The sequence below is a fragment of the Octopus bimaculoides genome, chromosome 2, assembly GCF_046866305.1.
Source record: "Octopus bimaculoides isolate indiv1 chromosome 2, ASM4686630v1, whole genome shotgun sequence".
Taxonomy (NCBI): domain Eukaryota; kingdom Metazoa; phylum Mollusca; class Cephalopoda; order Octopoda; family Octopodidae; genus Octopus; species Octopus bimaculoides.
In genome coordinates this window covers 159,840,827-159,867,653 of record NC_142929.1, presented here as the reverse complement: position 1 = coordinate 159,867,653, position 26,827 = coordinate 159,840,827, and the positions used below count along the sequence as shown (strand labels likewise).

At 37.0% G+C, this 26,827-nt stretch overlaps 1 protein-coding gene across 2 annotated transcripts in view; it reads left to right on the top strand.

Moving 5' to 3' along the window:
- Positions 1 to 26,827, top strand: part of LOC106869371 (ADAMTS-like protein 5) — a 143,344-nt gene that overhangs the window by 61,237 nt on the left and 55,280 nt on the right. For both annotated transcript variants that reach the window (XM_014915094.3, XM_089347989.1), the window contains exons 2-4: positions 4,932 to 5,267; positions 18,375 to 18,480; positions 24,876 to 25,003. In XM_014915094.3, coding sequence (XP_014770580.1) covers positions 4,932 to 5,267; positions 18,375 to 18,480; positions 24,876 to 25,003 — 570 coding nt within the window. The remainder of the gene's footprint in view (positions 1 to 4,931; positions 5,268 to 18,374; positions 18,481 to 24,875; positions 25,004 to 26,827) is intronic.

Genomic DNA, 26,827 nt, shown 5'->3' with positions numbered 1-26,827 from the left:
ATTAGCAGTGGTTTCCACAAGCTTAAAACACACACACACATATCTTACAACCTTCTGTAGGGTGTTAATTCTGTTGAGGTTTTGCCAAAAGAGAATCTACCCACTAGTTTTCGAGGTTTTTTTTTGTCACTCTATTTAATTCTTAGAATTATCAGCATATTCACTCTATGTTTTGGGGATGTTTTGCTTTCAAAATGGTTTTGGCATATTCTGTGCAATATATTAACTGTGTCTGCTTAGTATCAACGCTGTTCGTGTTGCTTTATCAGCTGTACCATCCAGTAGGTGTGACTTCGGATGTACACTTGGAGTCCTATTGTAGTCGTTTTATAGCTGGATTAGGCCTCTGCCACTTTCCTTTCGTGGGAGACAGAACTTGTGGACATCTAATTTTGGGTGGTGTATCATGTTTAGTATCAGTAGTTTCCTAGTCTTTATGTCCATACGCTGGAGATCACTCAGATTCAAATTGATAGCATTAAGGCTATAGTGCTCAACTGATACCGCCATGGAGTTTATAGCTGCAATTCTATTCTGAGAGTTTAGCTCAATGTTCAGGTATGCAACATCAACTATATAGCATATGTGCATTATTATTATTATTATTCAGTAGTTTTATTTTTATAACGTGCTTTCACTTCACTACCGAGCGCAGCTCTGTGCGCCTTGGGCATGTGCTGTGGTTTGCTGTGGTGTTCTTATGTTTACTGTATTGAAAGTGTTTTGCGTAGAATGTGTGCAGTACCCAGTAGTGCAATTTTCTGTATGTTATATATATTTGTAAGTGCTGGTGTTTTTGTTATGTATTTGTCTGAATATTTTTTTATTATACCTAAGGCACCTACTATGATAGGAATTGTTTCTGTCTTTAGACTCCACATTCGAGTTATCTCTATTTCCAGGTCTTTGTATTTTGAAAGCTTTTCCATTTCTTTTAGAGAAACGTTGTCATCTGCTGGTATTGGTACATCAATTAGAAAGCATTTTTTTCTTCATGATCTTTGACAACTATATCTGGTCTATTTGCCTTAATTTCTCTATCTGTGTGTATTGGCATATCCCAGAGTATGGCTGCTTTCTCGTTTTCTGTGACCTTTTCTGACGTGTGTTTATACCATCTTTTTTCTGTTGTTATTCCATAGTGTTGGCATAGTTTCCAGTGTATATAGGTCCCAGCTCTGTCGTGTCTGTGAATATATTCCTTCTTAGCCAGGACTGGGCAGCCAGAGATAATATGATTTATTGTTTCTTGTCCATCTCCACATATTCTACAGTTACTTGTTATATTTCTTTTCATTATGTGTTTTTGGTAATTTCTGGTGGGGAGGCTCTGGTCTTGTGCAGCAATTAAAAATCCTTCAGTCTCTGCTTTGAGTCCTGAGCTTCTCAGCCATTGCTGGGATTTTTCTCTGTCTATTCCTTTCGCATTTAGTTTAGCCCAGTATTTACCATGTAGGGGCTTTTCTTGCCATCGTTTTATCATGGTCCGTTGCTGTTCTAGTTTTAGTTTGGATTTCATTTGTTTTATAGCTTTTGTTGTTCTTCTTCTTCTTCTTCTTCTTCTTCTTCTTCTTCTTCTTCTTCTTCTTCTTCTTCTTCTTCTTCTTCTTCTTCTTCTTCTTCTTCTTCTTCTTCTTCTTCTTCTTCTTCGTATTTGTTAGGTAGATTGATTTCTTGCTTGTATTTGTCAGCTTCCTTAAATACTGAAAACAGTTTTTTTGTTTTGCTCGTGTTTTGTGGCTATTTGTATTAGTTTCCCTTGCTTCTGGAGTAGGTATTTTTGCAGTCCTATGGTGGTTATTTTATAATAGTTTTCTAGCTGTATAAGACCCCTGCCACCTTCTGTGCGTTGTATATATAGCCTTTCTATGTCAGATTTTGGGTGGTGCATCCTATATCCTGTCATTATTTTTCTTGTTTTCCTGTCTATTTTACATAGTTCGTTTAGTGTCCAGTTAAGGATGTTGTAGCTGTAGCTTATAACTGGGACAGCTAAAGTGTTGATACCCATTATCTTGTTTTTAGCATTGAGCTCTGTTTTTAGTATTGATCTAACTCGTCTATAGTACTCTTTCTTCATTTTTTCTTTCATTTGTGTATGTTGTATCCTATCTAGTTCATTGACTCCTAAATACTTATATGGTTGGCTTTCGTCTAGTTCTCTTATTTAATTGGCTTTATCTAGTGTTATATTGCTACTTTTAACTAATTTTCCTCTTTTCAGGGTTGCTTTGGCACATTTTTCTAATCCGAATTTCATATCTATTTCCTTGGTAAAGCCGTGTACTGTCTGTAGTAGTGTTTCTAGCTCTTTGTCGTTTTTTGCATATAATTTTAGGTCATCCATATATAGAAAGTGGCTGACTGTTTTTCCGTAGCATTTGTAACCACATCCAGTTCTATTTAGCAATTCTGTTAAAGGTGTGAGTGCCAGGCAGAACAGGAGTGGAGAGAGCGTGCCTCCCTGGAATATTCCTCTTCTAATGGGGATGGCTTTCGTTTTCACAAGTCCCTCTTTTGTTTGGAGCTGTAGCACTGTCTGCCATTTGTTCAATGAGTGCTCTATGTATTTTATGATAATTGGTGCCACCTTGTTTATGGCTAATTATTATTATTATTATTATTATTATTATTATTATTATCATCACCATGTATAGAGTGGTTTTCCTCTTATTCTTAAATATCAATTTCATTATTAATGGGGTATTGAATTCTATTAGAAATTAGAGTTTGCTTTTAATTACACATGGAATTAATGTTTTGCAAAACGAGGTTAATTTTGTTAGTTTTGGTTACAAACATTTTGTGAATTATGTGAAACCATTTCTATACATTGAAATATTCAACAGTAACAGACCAAGAGATTACACAGACATTTAAAATTTACATCTTCAATTTCAAGACATTTATAGCATGGGTTGGGTCGATTACGCTTTAGCTTACGACGCGAATACTTCATAATCCATATTCAATGATCAAGATCGTCAAACTGTAAATGTTGAATTAAATGGCTGAATAGATATGGGTATCAGGTTGCATCTCAAGTACAATAACAGCTCAGACAATCAGAGAATTTTATTTCATTTTTATTTATTTATTTATTTATTTATTTATTTATTTATTTATTTTGTGTGGGATTTTGGTCTGAAGGTGCGTGTTGTGCACGAGGCCGCCGCAAGCTTTCTGAAACTGGCGGGATTGATATAGTTAATGTCCTGTTTAAACTGCCGCGAGTCGATAACTCTATGGATATTCTTTTCTGCTGTAGGTAGAAGGCTCGAAATTTTGGGGGTGGACGCAACTGGCACTTAATTTATCGACACCGAAAGGATGAAAGACAAAGTTGACCTCGGCAGAATTTGAACTCAGAATGTAAAGACAGACGAAATACCGCTAAGCATTTCGCCCGGCGTACTAACGTTTCTTATTTATTTATTGCCCACAAGGGGCTAAACATAGAGGGGATAAACAAGGACAGACAAAGGGATTAAGTCGATTACATCGACCCCAGTGCGTAAGTGGTACTTAATTTATCGACCCCGAAAGGATGAAAGGCAAAGTCGACCTCGGCGGAATTTGAACTCAGAACGTAATGGCAGACGAAATACCGCTAAGCATTTCGCCCGGCGTGCTAACGTTTCTGCCAGCTCACCGCCTTCGATAACTCTATGTATATTATAAAACGGATGAAGGCGCGTGATCTAGTGGTTAGAGTATTTGGCTCACGAGAGTAAGGTCCTCTGTTCGATACCCGGCGGTGCATTGTGTCCTTGAGCAAGACACTTTATTTCACGTTGCTCCAGTCCACTCAGCTGGTAAAAATGAGTTACAACTGTATTTCAAAGGGCCAGCTTTGTCACATTCTGTGTCACGTTGAATATCCCTGAGAAATGCATTAAAGGTATGCGTATCTGTGGAGTGCTCAGTCACTTGCACGTTAATTTTGCAAGCATGCTGTGAAGTTGATCGGATCAACGGGATGCCTCATCGCCGTAACCGACGGAATGCCATAATAAGAAAAGAAAGATTTCTGGAAAGTTGAAGTTTGTAGGGAAGAGCTAAGCGTGGTGGTGAGTGTGAGCTTGGATGAAGAGAAAAGTGAAGTAATCCAAGTAAGCACTGATGGAGACGGAACGTTATCAGCCATCTCCGAAAACAGTTGTCACAGTAATAGTGGTAAAACAGATGTAATGAGGAGACAACGTGGCTGTGAGCCAGAAATTGGAGTGTGTGCGTTAGCGACGTCATGCCAAATTGTTATGTGGTTTCTTAGGAGATACTGTACATATAGTAGCTACACTAACCTAGATAAGGAAATTGCGGCTACTCCATTCGTGGATTTCGTTTGCATATTATGATCTCTAGACTCATTTCTATGCTTCTCTGTTTTACCTACTTGCCGGAAATATTTACCAGATTGCCATCAATAGATTGGAACTCTATCCAGAGAGGAAGACATTTTTCGTTGTAGTGAACTTTGCAAAATTCGTTCCAAATATTGAAGAGTCTGCAACAATCATGGTCACAAATTCTTCTACGCACAAGATTACTTGATTGGTGTAAGAAGCTTCCTTACTGTATATTTAACTGACTAATGTTCCTTTAGCTCGCACTAACGACGTAAAATTCTGACGTGAGTCTTTTTATAGTGGGACAGAATTGTCAATATTTCGGACTTAGTTTCGAAGAACATTAGAATTGTAAATCTGAATGGAACTCCACAGACTTTGTTTTTAATGTTATACTAAATGGTATTTTCAATTTTAATAATCGACGCTCTTACGTTCTTAAATAAAATCGCTCCTGCATGAGTTGGACATTTTCCGTTAGTGTTTCCTGACATTTCAACCATTCTTTTCCATCGATGATGTTTCTCGTCCCTTAAGTCGTTATCTCTTTATTTCAATATAAATAATTATTATATATTTCAGACGGAATGTGAGTCTTTTGCGTACAACACCAACAGAGGCAATAGAAGAACTGGCCTGAATGAACGTCGAGTCGACAATTCAATACGGAGTTTGAATAGAGAAACAAACAACGAAAAGAAACGAGATGAGTACCATTACGTTTCGCATGCGGACTCCCGTAAACATCCATCCGTTTGGTCAAGTTGGAGTTGGTGGTCAAAGTGCTCTCGAACTTGCGGCCATGGTGTAAGAATGAGATCAAGAAATTGTCTTGTATGGACTGGCAGCCGTTACGCAAAAACTTATTTGTCTTCTTGCACCGATACAAATGTGGATTTTCATGTTTGTAAAACTAAGGTACGTTTAAAGAAATTCATTAACATGTGTTATAATTGTTCTTATTATTAATAATGGATACAGAAAATGTTATCTTTATCATTCGTTGTTACCAATAAAGGGAAGTCAGTTAGTGTAATCATTAGACTTTTGTAATATTCGTTCGGGCTGTGAGTTTAAATCCTGAAGTGGACAGTTTAGCTTTTTATACTCCCGGTGTCGAAAGACATCAAGTAGCTGCCATGTACTGGGAGACATAATTAACTATTTCACTCCACCTAATTTAAGGCTTTGAACCAATGTTTAAAGAAATTACTATTATTTTTTTAACAAGTTGATGGTGGATTAGCAGTATATTTGGGCTGGGAGATGGGATCTTGTACTTTTATTAAAAATCATTATTACTGCTCATTATAAGGCAGCGAGTCGGCAGAATCGTTAGCACGCCGGCCAAAACGTTTAGTGACATTTTGTTCGCCTTTATGTTACGAGTTCAAATTTCGTTGACTTTGTCTTTTATCTTTTCGGGGTCCATAGAAGAAGGTTCAGTTTGCACTGGGGTCGATGTAACTGATTTCAGGCTTTGTGCCTATAGTAGAAAGGATTATTACTGCCCATAAGTGTTATATCTGTCGAAATAGCAGGTCGCATTAGCTTCCTTTTGGTATCATTTGCATATTATAAGTCCAGTAATGGGGATCAGTTTAATTTAGCTTAATATAATAGGTTCATGTAGTTATGGGCCCATTAAAATCTAAATTCCAAATTTGATGTGACGCACTAATGCTCCACACTCTCCGAACAAGGGCTAATGAAATTATTTGTGAAATAAGAAATCAAAGGCCACGTCGTCTATGACACGATTATAATTAGATATAGAGTAATATAATTCTTTTGTCAATGAAAATTCAAAGACTAATTTTTAGTGACTTGGCAGTTATAACGAAATTATAGAATAATAGTTAGTTGAACAAAGAAATTTAAATGCAAAGACTCCGGTGATGTGTTACTAGTGTTAAAAATCGACGAATTAATGCAGTTATTTAAAGAAAGAAGACCAATGATCAGGTCTTCGGTGATAACACAATGATGTTTAGGAAATATATTAAGTAATGGAGTTAATCTGTATTGACGACAATATGTTGTTTACAGCATGATCCGATAACATCTCCTGATAACATTTTTACTAAAACATTAACTTGCTGGTGTTCAAAATTAAGGATTAGTAATATCAATTCCCCAAGTGCTCAAAGAACAGCACAGATCATAATAGACACTGTTCCTTCTCCATTGTCAATTTTATAGAAACAAAATTTCAGCAGGTTAAATTACAACAGTTTGAAAAATGGGATTTTAACAAGCTATTTAAGTGTTCATACAGTAAGGTCTCTCAATGCATCAAAATGAAGCGATAAACATCGATTTACCCATGAATTTACTGGATGAGAACCTCTAGCAATACATAAAATTTAAAAACAAGCAAAGGATATAATTTTGATAATATAATAGTATACTCAAAACAGAATTTTTGAATTCCTGAAAAATATAGAGAGAGAGAACATGAAAGTAAAGCTCTTACATCTAGTAAAAGTAGCGTTCATGTTTCGGAGTTATTATACCCCCTTAGTGAAGCGCATTCTATGCAGCTGTTAATTGTGAGAAATAATCGCCATATATAGAAATAGAGGGAGTATAGTTACACTAATAATGAATATGAAAACAAGAGCAAAGGAGGAAAAACCCAGGCTACTGCTTCGCAGAATAATTACAAATGCTGTAGAGCTTCCCTTATGTGATATTGTAACTTAATAAAACTTCAGTCCGCTAAGATTATCTGTGTTATCAATAACCAAAAACTCCCTTTGGATGTGTTTCAGCTTACTGATATTACTGGAGTTGTGGTTTCAGATTTTAAACAAATTTACATGCAGTTTTTAACTACAAATCACGTGGATAATCTCAACAACTCACTATATTACGTACAAATACTGACGTATGTGCCTTTCGTATGCAGAATGTTCCCCTCGATGTTCTTTCAGACCTATTGTTTAGATGCGAATTACGCTATTTTAGACGTCTTAAATTTCATATATCCTAGACTTAGTTCTGTAAAGTAAAAATATAATAAACTTCCCAAACAGAACAGCTATTATAATTGCTAGAATGTTAACATGATATCGACATTTTTATCTAAACTGTTTCTCCATATGTTTGTATAAATACAAATCAGCAAGCTTTACATGATGACGCTAACGTTTGACTCATCTTGACACACACACACACAAGCGCGCGCTCACACGCACACACACATACACACATACATACACACTCACAAATACACACACACACACACACACACACACACACACACGCACACACACACACACACACACCCAGACACATACTCATACGCCTTCAGAAAAATTAGTCTGGAAAAACGTAATAGTACTCATGTTTCTTTGCTCTTTTATATTTGCTGGGTCTGTGGGGAAGGGGACAGTACCCATGGCTGTTACAAGCCCCTATAGACCCCATGAGATCGGTTATGTTCACCTTGAGCCTTTGTAAATGATCTCTGTCTGAACTGGAAGGAAATTTTAAAGATCCAACTTTTGTGGAAGAGAAAAGTAGAGCCTTCTACGGAGCCTGGAGGATTGGACACAGAGAGCGTGATGAGAGAGGGAGATGTGAATACCACAGGAAAGATTGAGTGGATATGAAATAAACCCAGTTATCCCTGAGGAGAGGTAGAAAATTCAAAGGATAGAGATAGTGCCCCTGTGGGTTGCACGCTGGAGCAAGTCTGTGAATCACCTTATGTCAATCTATCACGTGGCCATTCTTTGAATGCGGTCTAAGGATGTCTGTGTATGTAGTAGCAGACTGTCCTATGTGATAGCAATACTCCTTTGTGGGTCACAAATGAAGAGCAGTTTTGCATGCTCTGTAGCTGTGTAGTGTGACAATATCTGCCGAAGTCTGCTTTGGCCTCTGGACCTAAAATGAAGTCAGTCGTCCGGAAATGGTTCTAGCTACATTTAGGATGTGCCTGTCGTCAGGAACAACCAGTCTTCTACTACTACTACTACTACTACTACTACTACTACTACTACTACTACTACTACTACTAATAATAATAATAATAATAATAATAATAATAATAATAATAATAATAATAATACTGATGATGATGACGATGATGATGATGATGACGATGATACTGCTGATGACGCGGCTTTTGATGCTCCCAGTATCACTATTACTACGTCTACATTACTTGAAACACGTGCGAGGTCAACCCAAAGAGGAATTTTGTTCGTTGTCCCTCAACCTATTTGAAACAGTAGGGACAATATGCGTGTATATATATGTGTGTGCGTACGTGTGTATGTATATATATGGAGAGAGAGAGAGAGAGAGAGAGAAGGGAAGCAGAATACAATGATGCTGATTATAAATATTTATTATTTATATGTATACTCAGTGTCACTGCATTGCTGTTATTTCTTTATATATATATATATATATATATATATATATATATATATATATATATATATATATATCGTTGCTCGTCCTTCGCCTTTACCCGTCACTACTACTATCACATCACTCTCTACCTCTCGTTGCTCATTTACTTATATTCTACTTCCTCCACTTCTTCTCCCTACCCCTCGCTGGTCACATGTGTCCGGTTGCCATTTCTTTTCGGTCTCGGACCACCTAAGCTTCGAACGCACTTCTTCGCCTCTCCTTTCGTGCTTGACAGCGTTCAATACACACACACTTTTCCACGTCTGGCTGTACAGCCTTTTTGTTTGTTTATTTCACCGTTTCGTTTTCCTGTCATGTTTTCCGTCCGCCACTATCCTCCATGAAAAAAAATTAATATGTGTTCGTGGGAAGAGCCATTTTAACGATGCGTCCTACCCTAACTCTTCGAAACGCCAGTGTTTTAATGGTGGCAGGTGATGAAGGATATGTTCTCTATGTGGCTTGCTTGTTTTTTGTACCTTGTTTATCATTTTGTCTGGGGTTTTTTTGCAACGTCATGTACCCAGATATGTATCTATATGTACATGTAGAGGAAGGTATGTACATACATGTACATATATATGCATATACTCATATGTTGTTTATACATATATATATATATATATATATATATATATATATATATATATATATATCACTATCTATAATAGTACACTTAGTATCAGTATAATATACTTCACTAAAGAGGTCAAATAATACAGAAGCATGACCATTACTTTCATCAGTTGCTCCTAACACCCTAACTTTTCACATTACAACATTTACTATATTTCCGGTTAATTGATATTACTGGGGACATCATCTCTGCATATTGCTTCTAGATCTTTAGGTAATTCTGTATGAATTTGTTCTGTCTAATAATAGCAAGTAGAAACTTATTTACTGGTATATTTTCGACGCACCATGTTAAAAAGACCCAATGTGTTTGAATTCGGTATGCAAAGATATTCTCCGTCAGCCAAACTGTAGAAATTTTTAACGTGGGCATCACCTGCCTCGATTTCCTCTCTTTATGCAAGATAGTGCAGTTGTCATGAGCGGATGTACCTATAACTCCATCAGAGCTAAATAATAAAACATTATTCCATATATATCTAGCGAAGACGCTATGTGTAATGTCAAACTGTCTTCAATGTACTATATTATGCACACAACCCCATTCATATGCACACACACACACACACAAGCGCGCACACATACTCACACGCACATACACATGATATATATACATATATATATATATATATACACACATATACGCGCACACGGACGCACGCACACACACACGGACGCACACACACACACACACACACACACACACACACACACATATATATAGGCGCAGGCGTGGGTATGTGGTATGAAGCTTGCTTCCAAACCACATAGTTCTGTGTTCAGTCTCACTGAAAAAAAGAATATAGTGATGGAATATATAGCGGTACCTTGGGCAAGTGTCTTCTACTATAGCCACGGGGCGACCAAAGCCCTGTGAGTGGATTTGGTACACGGAAACTGAGTGAAACCTGTTCTATATATATATATATATATATATATATATATGTGTGTGTGTGTGTGTGTGTGTGTGTGTGTGTGTGTGTGTGTGTGTGTGTGTGTATCTGTGTCTGTCCCTTCACCAACGTTTCACAATTGTTGTTGGTGTGTTTATGTCCCCGTAAATTAGCAGTTCGGCACAAGTGATTGGCAGAATAAGCACCAAGCTTACAAAGAATAAGTCTTGGGGTTGATTTGTTCCACTAAAGGCGGTGCTCCAGCATGGCTGCAGTCAAATAACTGAAACAAGTAAAAGGAAATATACGTATGTGTGTTTGTGTGTGTATGTGAGTGTATGTATGTATGTATACATATGTCAGTGAGCGAGTATGTATGTTTAATGGTTTGGTGAGAGAAAAAAGACAAAAATAAAACAGATAGCATCGATGATCTTTCCTAGGATCTTTGCGATTATGGGAGGAGATTATCCACAGTTTATCCACGAAGATCTGATACAAATGCGTACAATAGAGTGACCTTGAGAGAGGTTCTTAAGTGAGTTGACGGCGTTAAATCGGTCAAGGAATCAAACATTACAGCTCAAGAATAGCAATAGTGTCTCAGTTACGCTTCCACAAATTTCAGTCACAAACTTTGGTCGATCCACGACTATGATAGAAGACATGTATATGATGCTGTGCAGTGGCACTGATCACGAAACTACGTAGTTGTGAAGTTTATTTCATAACCACACCTCCATGCCTACGCCGATACTAATCCGTGAGTTGAGTACTGCTAAACGGACAGTTAAATGTCAGGATTTGTTTTTATTATTGGTAATTAACTTTTCAGGCCTTATGCTTATAGTAGGAAGGATTATTGGCATTGACTCAGAGGTAGAGGCGTTGGGCCTATTGCCTTCAAAAACTCTTCGAAACCAGAGTGATTGATTTTTTTTAACATTAGTTTCAAATTTTGAGACAATGCCAGCAATTTGTGGTAAGGAGTAAATTGATTTCATTCACTTCCAGTGCGCTAACTGGTACTTATTTCATCGAACCCGAAAGGATGAAATGCGAAGTCGATCTCGACGGAATTTGGAATCCGAACGAAAGGACAGACGAAATACTGCTTAGCATTTTGTTCGGCGTGATAGCAAGTCTTCCAGTTCAACGCATTGATTTGTCTAATATTACAGCAGGAGGAACTTGACTTAGAGATTAATGCGGAGTTTAGAGGTGGACACAATACGGATGACGAAAGAAAGGTAGGCTGCGAGTGAGCCGAATATGGCAGTATGTGGAGCAGCAGTTCCATCTCTAATATTTGAACAGTATATCATTGAATTTCATTTAAGCTTTGCTGTCACGTACACGCTAAATGTCTCTTATCAGGCCATCAGATATTGATATTTGGCCATTAAATATTGGTTATCAGTTCATTAAATATTGCTGACCAGATTGTTAAAGATTAGTTACGAGAATTCAAGAGGTTGCTTATTATACACTTAGATATTTGTTAACGGATTAGCATTGTTTGTTAAGAAACGGTGGAGTTTGGTTTCAAGAACCACTTCCATGATCGTATGGAATGCATTATCAAGGATGTCTCTGGTGTCGTATAATATCAATATCGGACCCTTCACCCAGCTGCATCAGCCTGGGTTGATCAAATCCTGGCATGCATCCCAAACGAAACAAGAAGAGAATCTGCCCACTTTTTTTTATTTATTAAATTTATTTTTTATTTAATTTTTTATGTTCAGCCCTTGTGACCAATAAAGAGATTATCACTGGCATGATTATCTTGGCGTTGCTGCTGCTGCTTCTACTGCTACTGTTGTTGTTGTTGTTGTTGTTGTTGTTGTTGCTGCTGCTGCTGTTGTTGTTGTTGTCGTCGTCGTCGTTGTTGTTGTTGTTACTGCTGCCGCTGCTGCTGCTGCTGCTGGTGTAGTAGATGATGATGATGATGATGTCGATGACTGGCGATGATGACGGTAACGACTATCATAATGAAGGAGAAAATGAAAGAGAAAATGAAGAAGAAAAAGAAAATGAAGAAAATGAAGAAGAAGAAAATGAAGAAGAAGAACAAGAAGAAGAAAATGAAGAAGAAGAGCAAGAAGAAGAAGAACATGAAGAAGAACAAGAAGAAAATGAAGAAGAACATGAAGAAGAAGAAGAAGAAGAAGAAGAAGACGAGGAAGACGACGATGAGAAAGTGGGATACGGGGAGATGAAAGCGGCAGCGGTTGCTGCTGCTGATGCCGATACTACTACTTCTGCTGATGATGACAATGATGTCGATGATGATGATGACGATGGTGATGATGACGACGATGATGATGATGATGTTGATGATTTAAATGAAGGTTATTTTCGTCAGCTATTGCCATGAAATTTAGCGATTATTGAATTTGAAAAAAAAAAAAAGAAAGAAATCAAACATTTTTTTTTTTTTGTATTTCAAATAATTTTTATTTGTGCAATTTATTTGACTCTACTTAAAAGTGATCGGGGAAAATGTCCTCTTCCCAACTTAATTTAATGGTGTCTGATGAATAATTCAATTAGCCCACTCGCTTCAAACCACTGTCATAACAACGTTGCTGTAACTACACACTACTGCAACTAGTAGCACTACTGCCACCACCTCCACCACCATCAGCACCACCACCACCACTACTACTACTGCCACTACTACCACCACCATCATCACCACGAACACCATTACTACTACCAGCCCCTTCACCACCAACACCATTACTACTACCACCCGCGTCACCACCACTACTACTACTACCATCCCCATACCACCAACACCATTATTACTACCACCCCTTCACCACCACCACTACTACTACTACTGCTGCTACTAATACTACTACTACTACTACTGCTGCTACTACTACTGCTGCTACTACTACTACTACTACTACTACCGTCATCACCCCCAACACCATTATTACTATCACCCCCTTCACCACCACCACCACCACCACCACCACCACTACTAACATAACTATTACTGTTACTGCTGGTGGTGTTAATTTTACAATTACTACTGTTGCTGTTATTCTTACTTTTACTACTGCCACTACTACGCTTATATGTCATTATCACTCACCGGTTTTTGCATCCTGTCACAGCGGCGTGCCCATAACTGTCAAATATCGCCATTACTTCCGCGTGACAAGCCAATGTGATCGTTATTTGTAATTGATCACTCCACCAGTGGGATATAGTAAGGCAAATCTCGCCCGCCAAAGTTACATCCACCACCATCGTCTTAGAAACGGACACATATAATGTAGTACGTGTGTGGTGGTGAGGGGGTAATAAAGGTAATCTGAGGTTAATTAACAACCGATGCTTCCCATTTTTTTTCTGACTCATTGTCATGCAGATCAACCATATTTCTCTCATCATTATGAATATCATCATCACCTTCATCGTCATCATCATCATCGTCGTCGTCGTCGTCGTATCATCATCATCAACAACAACATCACTAGGTCGTCGTCGTTGTTGTCATCATCGCCATCATCATCATCAACGACATTGAGTCACCATTATAATCATCACCATCACCATCCTAATCATCATCATCATGATCACCATCATCGTCATCGCCATCATCATCATCATCGGCGTCATCATAAGCAGCTGCAGCGCAGCAGCATCGAGAACCTCAACACTTGTGGTTCTAAACTCAGAATGTCACGCACCCTTGAGCGCAATCTGGGCTCAGAAGGGGACGGCAAATGTCAGACAGTGTTTAGAGGTGGTTAGCATTTTTTTTCTAAAAATAACGAAAGTGAGATACTATACTTGTATTTTAAAGTTTTTTCTAAAAACTTTGTCAGCATTGAAAATACAGGTAAAGGCATGGGGAAGGAATGTGAAAGTTGATATCCCGAAGACCAATATATTTCATTTAAGTAGTTCTTAACTCCTTTAGTAACTTAAATAAAAAAATATATTAGGGGCATTATGTTAAATTCTATAAACAAATAAAGAAAGGGGGAGAAAGAGAGAGACCGGTGTGTCAGACGGAGTAGTATGGATAAACAGACAAAAATAATTAACTTCTGCTTTGAGATACGAAGCTTCTTTTCCAACCACACGATTTCGGGTTCAGTCCCACTTTGTGGAACTTTGGGCAACTGTTTTCTACTATAGCATCAGACCGACCAAAACCTTCTGAGTTGATTTGGTAGACGGTAACTGAAAGAAGCCCGTGATATATATATATATATATATATATATATATATATATATATATATATATATATATATATACACATATATCGCTAGCCACTATACATTCTTTATTTTCTCTCCTTGTTTCTTCCTGTGTTCCTTTCTGTGGAAGAGTGTAGGCTCGAAACGTTAAAGACCTTTTCACTTCACGAGCGTTAAACTAATACATGTGTTTGTTGGCTACACCACCTGTCTTGAATCGGTTCACCATTACCATCTCTGGAGCTTGTTATGGTTTTTTTTTTTTGTGAATCTTCCTGTATATCTATATATATACGAGGGAAGTCACAAATTATCCGCACTTTCGCTATAACATATCTTTATTATTGTCACACTGCTTTCTGCGCATGCGTGTTTATAGTTGGTACTATTGTGGCCACGTGATCGACGTTTAATCCTGATCGCGCCATTTTTCTTTCTGACTTTACAGTGTAGGCAGGGCCGTTTCACTAGCAATGTGCACCAAAGAAGCACAAATAGCAGTGATCTGAATTCTCTGGTCGAGAGATGTGTCTGTTGCTGAAATTCATCGGAAGTTTTTATAAAATGCGGGGACAGTGCACAACCACGTAGAAGTGTGTATGAGTGGATCAAGAAGTTTAAAAGTGGCCGGACAAGCATGACACACTAAGAGGGAGCAGAACACCCGTCAACCTCCACCTTTGATGAGAAGGTTCAACAAGCTCCAGAGATGGTAATGGTGAACCGATTCACCACTAGGGGCAATCATGCTTATCTATCTATCATCTATCTATCTATCTATCTAGACACACACGCGCGCACGCACACACACACGCACACACACACACACACATACACACACACACACACACACACACAAATGTGTGTCTGTGTCTGTGCCTGTGATTGGCCCGCGTCACCGCTTGACAACCGGTTTTGGTGTATTAACGTTCTCTGTAACTTAGTGATTCGACAAAACAAAAAAAAGGTCCCATAGAATAATAAGTACGAGGCTTAAAACGAATAAATAATATGGTCGTTTATTCGACTATAATTCTTGAAGTCGATGCCCAAGAATGGTCTCAGTCTAATGACTGAAACAAGTAAAAAATATGTGGATAGGCGTTTATAGAACACCATTTGGCCAAGTAATCAGCGGGCCTACAAAATCCCGACAGCAGTTGTTCTATATGAGAAGTTCTCAACGTTTTTTTTTTACTGTTTTATTCTGACGGTACGCCCTAGCCTTTCGTTGTTGAAAAAACTAGTCGTATAGAAGCTTCTTTCAAAATTCCTATTTTGCTTTACACACATTAACTTGTGTAGGTTGAACTATGTAAAATTTTAGAGAAAGGGACCAATACATACTAATAACTTCGTCTAAAGTAAAAGTTCTTCAGAGACCCCTAACATATTCTTGTGGATCCTTAATCAACTATTTGGTTGTGTAGACCCCAAAAGTCTTATATTGGACACTCAGGGCCATATGGGTCCCGGTTGAGAACCTGTTGAGAACAGGGCCCTGCTCAATACCATCAACTGAACTACTAGAAGGAAAGGCTAACTCGCGTTTTACTTCACGTAAAAAGAAAAGACATATTCGTTAATGCAGACCTAAGTTCCATTTGAAAAAATGCAACGGCACTGTAAGGGTACTAATCGTCATTGTCATCACCATCACCACCACCATCATCATCAATAGCCTCATCAACATCGCCATTACTTCTAGCACCACCAACATCACCATTGACTCAATCACTGGCATCGTCCTCGTTGTAGCTGCCATCGTCGTCGTTACCAACAACACAACCACTACCATTATCATCATCATCATCATTATCATCATCATCATTACCGACAACACTCTCATCCTCATCGTTATCAAAATCGTCATCAACTTCCTCACCTTCTCGTCTCCAACAGCAGCAGCAGGAGCATCCATCAAACCACCGTTATCACCTCTATCATCATCATCAACATCATCATCATCATCATCATCACCACCGTCACCACCACCACCACCACCACCACCTTCATCATTATCACTATCCTCGTAATCACCACCTACTAAACCATAACAGATTATGTTTGCCATGTAAATAGTGTATTTACGCTAATTGCTCGTTCGTCTCATCTTAACGATAAAGTATATTTACATTAGCTGCCATAAAACTGCAGCTATAAGCAAATTTCCATTTGTCGATAAGTGGTCCTTGATGACGCTAATATTGTCGACATTACTATACACTGAATTCATAGATTCCCCTTTAATTCTTGCCTGTTCAAGCTCTTCACGTCTCTGAGTTCAAATCGCACCAAGGACAACTTTGACTTTCAACCTGCTGGTAACGATAAAATAGCGTGAAATAAAGTACAACTGAAGTGCAGGGATTGATTTATTCGACTAACGCGCTAACCTAAATTGTTAACCCTGTACTAAAATTAGAAACTTTTATTTATTTATTACTGTTAATATTTGTTGTTGTTTTTTTCTCCACTTTGTTCTTCTCGTTCTTGATCTTCATGTTCTAATTTTACTTTTTCTTCTAATCATCATCATCATCATCATTGATATTATTATTATTATTAGTATTATTATTAGTATTATTATTATTAGTATCATTATTATTATTATTATTATTATTATTATTATTATTATTACTTGTTCTTTTGAAGACATCGTCAGATCACACTACTCAAATTGGTTCCGTAATGAATGACATAAAAGCATTTTAGAACATTCTGGAATACGAACGATATTACGTAGCGATTTTCTTTCGTTTCATTTATTATTTTGTTTTCTTTCATCGTTGTGTTTGCTTTTATACTGTTGTCATTATTATTATACTTGTTTTGCCAGCGATTGTTGTATTTGTCGTTGTTGTTGTTGCAGTTATTGTTGTTGTTGGCGTCGTTGTTGGTGGCGGAGGTGTTTTTGATTTCTTTTTTATTCATTAGTTCGACGTTTCCTGACATATACGATTTAATAGTTTGACTTGATTGTCTGGTTGTTTTAGTCGTTGTTGTTGTTAATGCTATTAATGTTTGTTTGTTTGTTTGTTTGTTTGTTTGTGATTTTTGTCGTTATTATTGATGTTGATTGCTTCTGTGTAGTTCTGTGTGTATACGCATATAGGCGCGCGCGCATGTGTTGTCCCATATGTGCATGATCACATGTATGCGTTTGTGGGTACCTGTGTGAGCTTGAGCAGGCATGCGTGTGTGTGTGTGTGTGTGCGTGTGTGTGTGTGTGTGTGTGTGTGTGTGTGTGTGTGTGTGTGTGTGTGCCTCTCACCTTTCCTTTCTTTTTATAATGTTATCGTTTACAGCAGTATTGGATTTATTTTCTGACTGGGTTTTGGTGTAATTTACATTCCATCACTGCAAAGTAAATGATGCTGGTAAAGAAAATAAAAGAAGCAGATGATGATGATGATAATGATGATGATGACGACGATGAATAATAATAAGAAGAAGGAGAAGAAGAAGAAGAACAATAACAACAACAACAAGTACAAGAAGAAAATAGAAGAATAAGAAGAATAAAAAAGAACTAAAGTATAATCAATAATTAATAGTAATGAGGATAGTACTATCAAACTACATTGGAATAACTGAGGTAAATTTTAAAGGCCGCTACTGCAGCCTGACTTCACCATTTCAATGGAAAATAAATAAAGTTGTAACAATTTGAAGCTATAAATAGAAATAAAAACGATGTGGGTGTTAGCAATTTAAACGTGGTTTTCAGTATAGGAAATGAAAACAAACTATAATGCAATTGACCAAATAATTTTCAGCTCATGTATTACAGAAATGTTACTGAACTAATGCTTACATATATTAATTCTTTTACAAGGATTGCAGTGCAAACAGCCAGGATTTTCGAGACTACCAGTGCTCTTTGTACAACCAACCGAGGGTGCGTCTTTCATATGGTGGAAAATGGAATCCAGTTTTCACAGGTAAATTGAACAGACGATTATTATTCTATGAAAAGTCTCAGCTTACTTTGTTGAGTATGATGGAAGGTGTCAGCTGTCTACAGCCAGCAGACTAATGTGACAACTGTTTACATTTATACCAATCCTTTCGAGCTATGTTAGTAGTTTTGTGCTGATACTACCAAACGCACCAATTATTATTGGTATCACGTCTACTCTCCTCATTGACCACAACCTTCGTAGCTGTTCAGTTTTACTTCTCTCTCTTTTTCATCCTGTTGTGACCGGGACATGGTATGTCGAATATAATGCATGTTCTTTCTTTTATATTTACCACATATTATTATTATTGTTGTTGTTGTTGTTAATATCATTATTATATTCATTATCATCTTTCAATTCTGTTTCCATTTCTTGCCCAGTGTTTTCCTGACACCTAGTGCAGAGAAACCCACTGTATACATTGGCAGGTCATTAAATAAACACACCTGATTGTTAATTAACAAAGTCATGTGATAAAGAAAAAAGGTAAGAATGACAGAGAGAAAAATAAAGAAAATAAAAGATAGAAACAAAGAAAATAAGGGGGAAAAAGGGAACGAAAGCTCACAGTGACCATGCTCTTCTCAGTACGTGTGACGTTCTGGTTTTAAATTACTTTTAATCATGCACAGCCATCTTTTTACTCTGTCTGTCTTATCTTCAACATCCCTATGAAATTGACCATGCATTCTTTTCTTTACCCATCTATTTTCAGTTTCATTAGTTTTCAGTTGCATGTACAGTGCTTTATCTTTGCAATCTTTCATCCTATATAAGCCTGACCTTCTTACTTCTAATGATAGCGGTTCTGTGGCAGTTTTCATACCATGGTATGTTATTTTCTTCTGCTCTAATGCTGTGTTCGCTTCCAAAATGTCCTCTTTCCCGTCTTTTTCTTCGTACATACAGTCTGTCTGTGTCACGTTTTGGGTGAAGTGTCCCATATCTAGTTCGCAACTTCCTTGTCCTTCTGTCTAATCTGTTTAGTTCATCTACTGGCCATGCGATTACCCCTGCTCCATATCTAAGGTGTGAAACTGCCCGTGTGTTGATAGCTTCAATCGTATTCCTTACGTTTAATTTCGACTTTAGGATCAATCTCAGTTTGCGCAAGTAATCCGCTTCAATTTTTTTCTGTCATTTCTTTCTCCATCAATTTATCCATTTCCAAAATCCCCAGGTACTTATAGCCCGCCTCTTCTATCTACTTCATAACCTCTCCCGACAGTATCGTTAACCCGTCCATACATTTGATTTTTCCTCTCTTCAAGACTAACACACCACACTTTTTCAGTCCGAACTCCATTCTGATATCAGGACTGAAGGTATACACCGTATCAACGAGGGAACTGACTTGGGCTTCATCTTTACCATAAAGCTTGAGGTCATCCGTGAATAACAAATGATTGACTTTTTGTTGGCGGCTTTTGAATACATACCCAGCTTTTGCTTTCCTCAGAATCAGTGTTAGTGGTATCAAGCACAGTAATAACCTCAGTGGGGACAGGCAGTCCCCTTAGAAGATGCCCCTCCTGATTTCTACTGTTCCTAAACTACTTCCGTATGCTGTCAGGTCCGTCTTCCAGTTCGCCATACTTTTTCCAAGCAATCGTTCAACATTCAATGCAATACCAAATAGGTTCATTCATTCCATAATCCAAGAATGTGGGATCATATCGTACGCCTTACGATAGTCGACCCATGACATGGCTAGGTTACTTTTCCTCCTCTAGCAGTCTCTAAGTATATTTTTGTCTATCAGGAGTTGATCCTTGGTACCTCTGCACTTACGCTTGCAACCCTTCTGCTCATGTGGCAAGACTCCATTTTTTTTCTAGATGTTTGTACATTGGCTCTGCAAGCATTCCAGTCAATAGCTTCCACTTAAGTGACAGACAGGATATAGGCCTGTAATTGTCTACCATGTTGCCTTTTTCGATGTTTTTCAGGCACAGCACTGTTCTACCCAATGTCCACCACTCTGGTGTTACTTGTTGAGTTGTGCAGCTATTAGTGCATGACATTCACCAAATCTTTTGATCCTGCTGGATTGTATTAGTTTTTCTGTGTCTTCACCTGCTGACAGGTCAGAGCAACGAAGAACACGTCCAGCCGCTGTTACGTTTTGTCGACTATATTATTGTTATTATTATTATTATTATTATTATTATTATTATTATTATTATTATTATTATTATTACTATTATTATTATTATTATTATTATTATTATTATTATTATTATTATTATTATTATTATTATTATTGTTGTTGTTGTTGTTGTTATTCAGTAATTTTATTTTTATCACGTACTTTCACTGCACTATCGAGCACAGCTGTGTGTAACTTGGGCACATGGTGTAGTTTGTGGTGATGCTCTTATTTTTACTTTATTGAAAGTGTTTTACGTATCATGTGTGCGGTTCCTAGTAGTGCTATTTTCTGTACGTTATTGTTAGTTGTCTGAATATTTTTTTTTACCATACTTAACGCACCTACTATGATAAGAAGTGTTTATATTTTTAGACTCCACATTCGAGTTACCTCTATTTCCAGGTCTTTGTATTTTGAAAGTTAATCCGTTTCTATTAGAGATACATTGCCATCTGTTGGTATTGATACATCAATTAGAAAGCATTTTCTTTTTCTTTGTGATCTCTGTCATCTATCCGGCCTTCGAATAAATGCAGGATATGACATATTTTACTGAAATAACTAAAGTTTGACATCGTTATGTTCACTAAACGGACGCCAACCTTCCACAATGTATTCCAGAGTTGTACAAGAGGAAGATATAGCTACCTGTAAGGCCACAAGAAACTTGTTTGTCCCATTCAAAGAAAATATGGAGAAAGCCTAGTCATCACGTTAAGTAAAATCGCGTTTATTGGTTGAGGAATTGTGTAGGGCCCCTTAACGCATTTTCTTCCATATTTAAGACACCAGCTCACATTGTACTTGATGCACCTGTCCACAAACAAGTCCAACAATATTTGAAAAGGAGAAATACAAGGGTCACCGTGAAGAGCATCGATAACAAAGTCGACTTCTGGTTCTATTTCAGTCTCTTGGCACAGTATCGTCAGGTGGTTACTGCAGGTGGTATCTTTCAGGGATCTGTGATCGGGTGGCAGTCGTCATAGACGTGCAACACTGCACGACCTCGCAAGACAGCAAAGTAATACCATCATTGCCCCGTGCTGTTAACGATACTGATATAGTAGGACAAAATGAAAAAGAACCCGGTGATATTGCAGCACTTTCTTATATAACTGAAATGGAAATGCAAATAATAATGAAAGTAATAAAAATAATGATAACTAATAAAAGCAAATAGTAAGTAGTCATTTCAATTGAAAGGCTATTAATTAATTGAAATATTTGACAAAAGCAATCACAGATGTAAGATCAAAGAAATAAGTCAATTAGTAAATTGTAGCAGTTACCGCAGCTTTAGGAAACTTAGACACTGTTTGAAAATATTATAATAGCAGAAATAAGACAAGTAGAGAAGGGGGAGAGTGAAGGCAGTATGGACTGTACTTTATGGTTGCGAAGCGTGGACGTTGTATGATGGAGACCTTACACGAAAGAGAATTGTTTGGGGCGGGATTGTCTCCGAACCGCGAAACATATTTCTCACGTGCTAAAATTCGCAATTCCACTAAATCATGTGATTTGGTCATATAACACGACACTGACAGTCTATACTAGTGAATATAATTATTCGCGACAATCATCCGAGCAGTAAAAGCTGAGTAGGAAAGCCAGGAATTAGTCGTTCAGTAATGTCAAAGAATAGACAGTAAGAAATATGGTGGAATGCATCAGGCTGACTAGAAGCAAGGAGGAACGAGTTTGTGTCTGTTTCTTTTCACCTACTGCCTCATTATGGATTTTTTTTACTGTAATTGAGTTAACTGACATTTATTGACGCTGAAACTACAAAAGATAAAACGGGATTCGAACGTAAAAGATTCTAACTAATACCCACTAAGTATTTAATCCGGCGCTCTACTTATTTTGCCAATACACTATTATTCATAGCAATCGTAATAATAATTATAAAAAATAAAATTTTATATAATATAAAAGATACAAAAATCAATTTTTTTTTCAGTTGAGAAATGAAAAAAAACAAAAAATAGAATTTCGATCAATAAGTTCATTATAACTATTGAGGTGAAGAGAATATCTCTTCCTGCTATGCACACTGTAAATCTACAAAATTGCACCGAAAATTGATGAATGAGGAATTATTATGTTAAATATAAAGTAAGCATCCTACACCTACGGCTTAATAGAGATTAAACTACATTGTAATGTTGTTGTTTTTTTATCACCGCTGAGTAAGATAAATTCTATCTCACAAAACAACTATAAGAAACAATGAAGAGCTTAACATAGTTACTTGACTTGCTATACACAGCAACTCAAGAAGAGAAAAAAGAAGGACGAACTATATCATAAAATATTAGTACGTTTAAAGCTGAGAACATGAAAATTCCGATTTACAACCACTACCTGCCGTTTACGTAGCTATAGTGGAGTTCACTCAGTTTCAGGCATTTGAGCCAGGTTTCTAACGTGCAGATAAGTTCTTCTTTCCATCCTAACAGTCACCAGAGCCTTGGAAAAAGCTGTGGGTGATGCTCTTCTTCTGACTAATCCATACTAAACATGATTTAAGTAAAACAAAATGTAACGAAATCATATTTGAAATATTTCAGCTCTGTAGACATAGCGCTATTTTTACCCAAGTATTGTTTTGTTTTTTTTTCATCATTATGTGCCCCGCGGCATATTGGTCCACCCTCGCCTGCCAAGTTTCATGGTGCTTGGGCAGTTTTGAACATCCCAGATGAAGAGCCTAATTGTTCACACCGTTAGAGTATCAGATAAAATGATTTGTAGTAAATGTTTTGACACCTTGCGCCCTGACTTCAAATCTCGCTATTGTCAACTTTGTCTTTCACTATTTCGGAGTCGTTAAATAAAATACCTGCCCTGTACTCGGATTGTTTTTCTATTTTCTTTATTCTAGAAGGAATCATCTGTGAATAGACATAGAGAGGAATGGGTTCACCAAATCTAAAAATGTCCAAGATACCATTTATCACAATGACACCTCGACGTTTCCATTAAGGAAATGCGATTACAAGAAAAGGCAAGACGAGAAGTGTTTGCTAACTCTGAACCCAACTCTCTCTTGAAGGAAGATTATGCTATGAAGGATCCCTCCAGAATTCACTTAAGGTGCAACGTAATCACCTCTGAATGAATGATATAATATCGATTCTAAGCAATATTTTTCTGGTACTTTATTTTTCATCATTGCAAAGACAAAAGGCTTAGTTGACTTCGGCGAGATTTGATCAGGGCTAGCACAATTACCATCAAAATACTGGCTTTCAATCCTTTTTGAGTTCGTAGGGTACTGCATACGAAACAAAAACATTATGAGCGCAATTTTCATGGAAAGCTTTTCGAAAATTGGTTTCCTAGTTAAACATTTAGACGCAAAAATGAAAACTATTCCTTTTATGTCTTATTAATCATTCTTGTGTACAGCAAAAACTACGAATAACAGGTTTTTCAACTCGCTCAGCGGTAATATGGATTTTCTATAGCCTTGAATTACATATTTAAAAATCTGCGGTGCATCTCGATACCCCTCACAGTGCGCCCTTTGAGATCGCTATTTTAAATATTAAATAAAAAATATAACAGGAAGTCACTGTAGAAACACAAATGAGAATGTAGTACAGTTGACTGTTTCCATATATTTCGTCACAAACCCAATCAACATCTCTCTCTCTCTCTCTCTCTCTCTCTCTCTCTCTCTCTCTCTTTCTCTCTCTGTCTCTCTTTCTCTCACTTTCTCATTGCTTATTCTCTCATACTGTCTCTCATTGCTCTCTCTCTCTCTCTCTCTCTCCCTCTCTCTCTTATCGTTTTCTCTAAGCACCACCGACTAAAATATATGTAAGCAAACTAAAAGCGACCTAGTAGTAGTAGTAGTTGTTGTTGTTGTTGCATGAGGAGGAGGGTGGTGGTAGTGGCGGTGGCAGCAGCAGCAGCAGTAACCGTAGCAGCAACAGCAGCTGCACCCGTAGCAGCAACAGTAGCAGCAGCAGACGTAGTAGTAGTAGTAGGAGGAGGAGGAGGAGGGGTAGGAGTGAACAAATAGTATTCAGAGTAAAATATATAGCACCACCCCTTCTCTGGCACATGCAACACAGCATCACTGCTAAAGTTACATGTTATGACTAAGCGTTTGACGTTCGTCATATTTACTGTTTTTATTTCTTTGTGTTATTATTATTATTATTTTATTTATTTTATTTTTTTTTATTTTTTTTTTTTTTGGTTTCAGAGAAAACACCCTGCCGCCTGATATGTGAAAACACGCTATATCCCATTCAGAAATCATTTGGGACTGTTCTTGATGGCACATATTGTTATAGACGAGGCACAGATATGTGCGTACATGGTGAATGTAAGGTAGATATTTATTTCTGCTACTCATAAACTGTGGCTACTTGTGATCTATGTAGAAAACAATACGATCAAAGGTATAATGCGATGTTATTAACCACATTCAGTTTCAGACTTCACCCTTCAGTTGACAGTGAGGAACAGAGAAACAGGTGTAGTGTCCCTTGGACCAGAGCTAGGTAAATAGGTTACAAGCTAGATCATTACACTTCTCACAGTATTTGAACTTGCATATTAGATGTTATATTGATTGATTGCGACCGATGGAAACCTTCAGAATCTTGGTTTCACCCTATCTTACTTATTTGCGTGACATTGAGAGAGTTTTTATATGGTCGTCAGTTAGCCTGCTTGAAACAACAATCAAATGCTTATTGGATCATGCCTTAATATCAATATATAACAAAGAATATTTCGAATAATATAGAACCTGAAGTAAAACCCAGTACTTATTTTATCAAACTCTTTTGCCGAACCAGTGAATTACGGGTATTTATAACATATGCTACATCTCCATACTTTTACTTTTTATTTTTTATTTATTTCTTTACTTGCATATATTGCTATAACGGTCTTAATAGCTTGTTCTTTAGTTTTTAAATTTAACTGACCAATTAACCTAATCGCTGCACTTTGGTCAATCCCATTACAGAAAATAGGTGGTTGGTCGTTATAATATATCAGTAAGCATATTATTGAAATTATTTTATGAGCATGTTATTGGAATAAATACTAATTAGTAATATTTACGAAACCTTAAGTACTACTCTTTTTCTAGATCTATTGACGAATCCCGTTATACTAAAGTACTTATTTTATTATTTTTATTATTTATACGCCACCCCTAAAGAAAGATTAACCCACCAATTAATTTTCTAGTTTAGTCATTTGCTCAGCGACTTGAAGAATTACACTGCAAAATGGTTTGATTCTAATATATTAAGCTTTCTTTCCTCATCTCGAGGCCCTGTTCTTTTCTCTTCATTATATGCATTTCTCTTCACCCTGATGAAGCTCCATGTACTAGATCGTTTGTGCTATAGATTATTACGAATATTATTCTCAGAATTTTCATTGGCAGCACTGACGGACATTAGAAACAGAAACAGCAGTTAGAAATGATAAGGTTTTGTATTAAAAATGATAATCGATGGTAGTCACTTTGTCGATCAAGAATTTTCTCCATTTTCTGCTAAACTTAAATGTATATATATATATATATATATATATATATATATATATATATATATATATATATATATATATATATATATATATATATATATATATATATATATATACACAAGGTAATGTACAGTGGTTTATTATCCATCTTCTCTTACATTAATTCAGCCAGCTTGTGCTACTTATTAAATATTTCCGTTAAATAGTGTAGCATGGCAGAGGAATAATAGAATTATTAGCGGCGAGCAATGTGACTAGCAGAGTTTGGAGTCTTGTGAAAATAGAATAGTATTAGACAGTTTCACATATATTTGTTGAGACGTATAGGCTATTAAGAAAGAGTGTGAACATTTTCCTTCAACAATAAACCTTTTTGTTTCTTAAGTATATCGCATTTTCTGCCTAGCCCTAGATCAACTCTAATCAAGCAGCATGGTAATCAAAAACATTCCAGCAGAAAATAACCTGCCTCTTATAGGGCAGATACGACGACATTAATTAATCATAAAATTTGGTATACGAAGTACCGGCTGAGAGTCTGGCAGGAATAAAATAGTTACTAATACCTACAAGCACTCTTTGATATTGTAACGCTATACCAGGATTTCTTTGATTCGTTTTTCTGTTTTTAGACGCAGGCGTGGT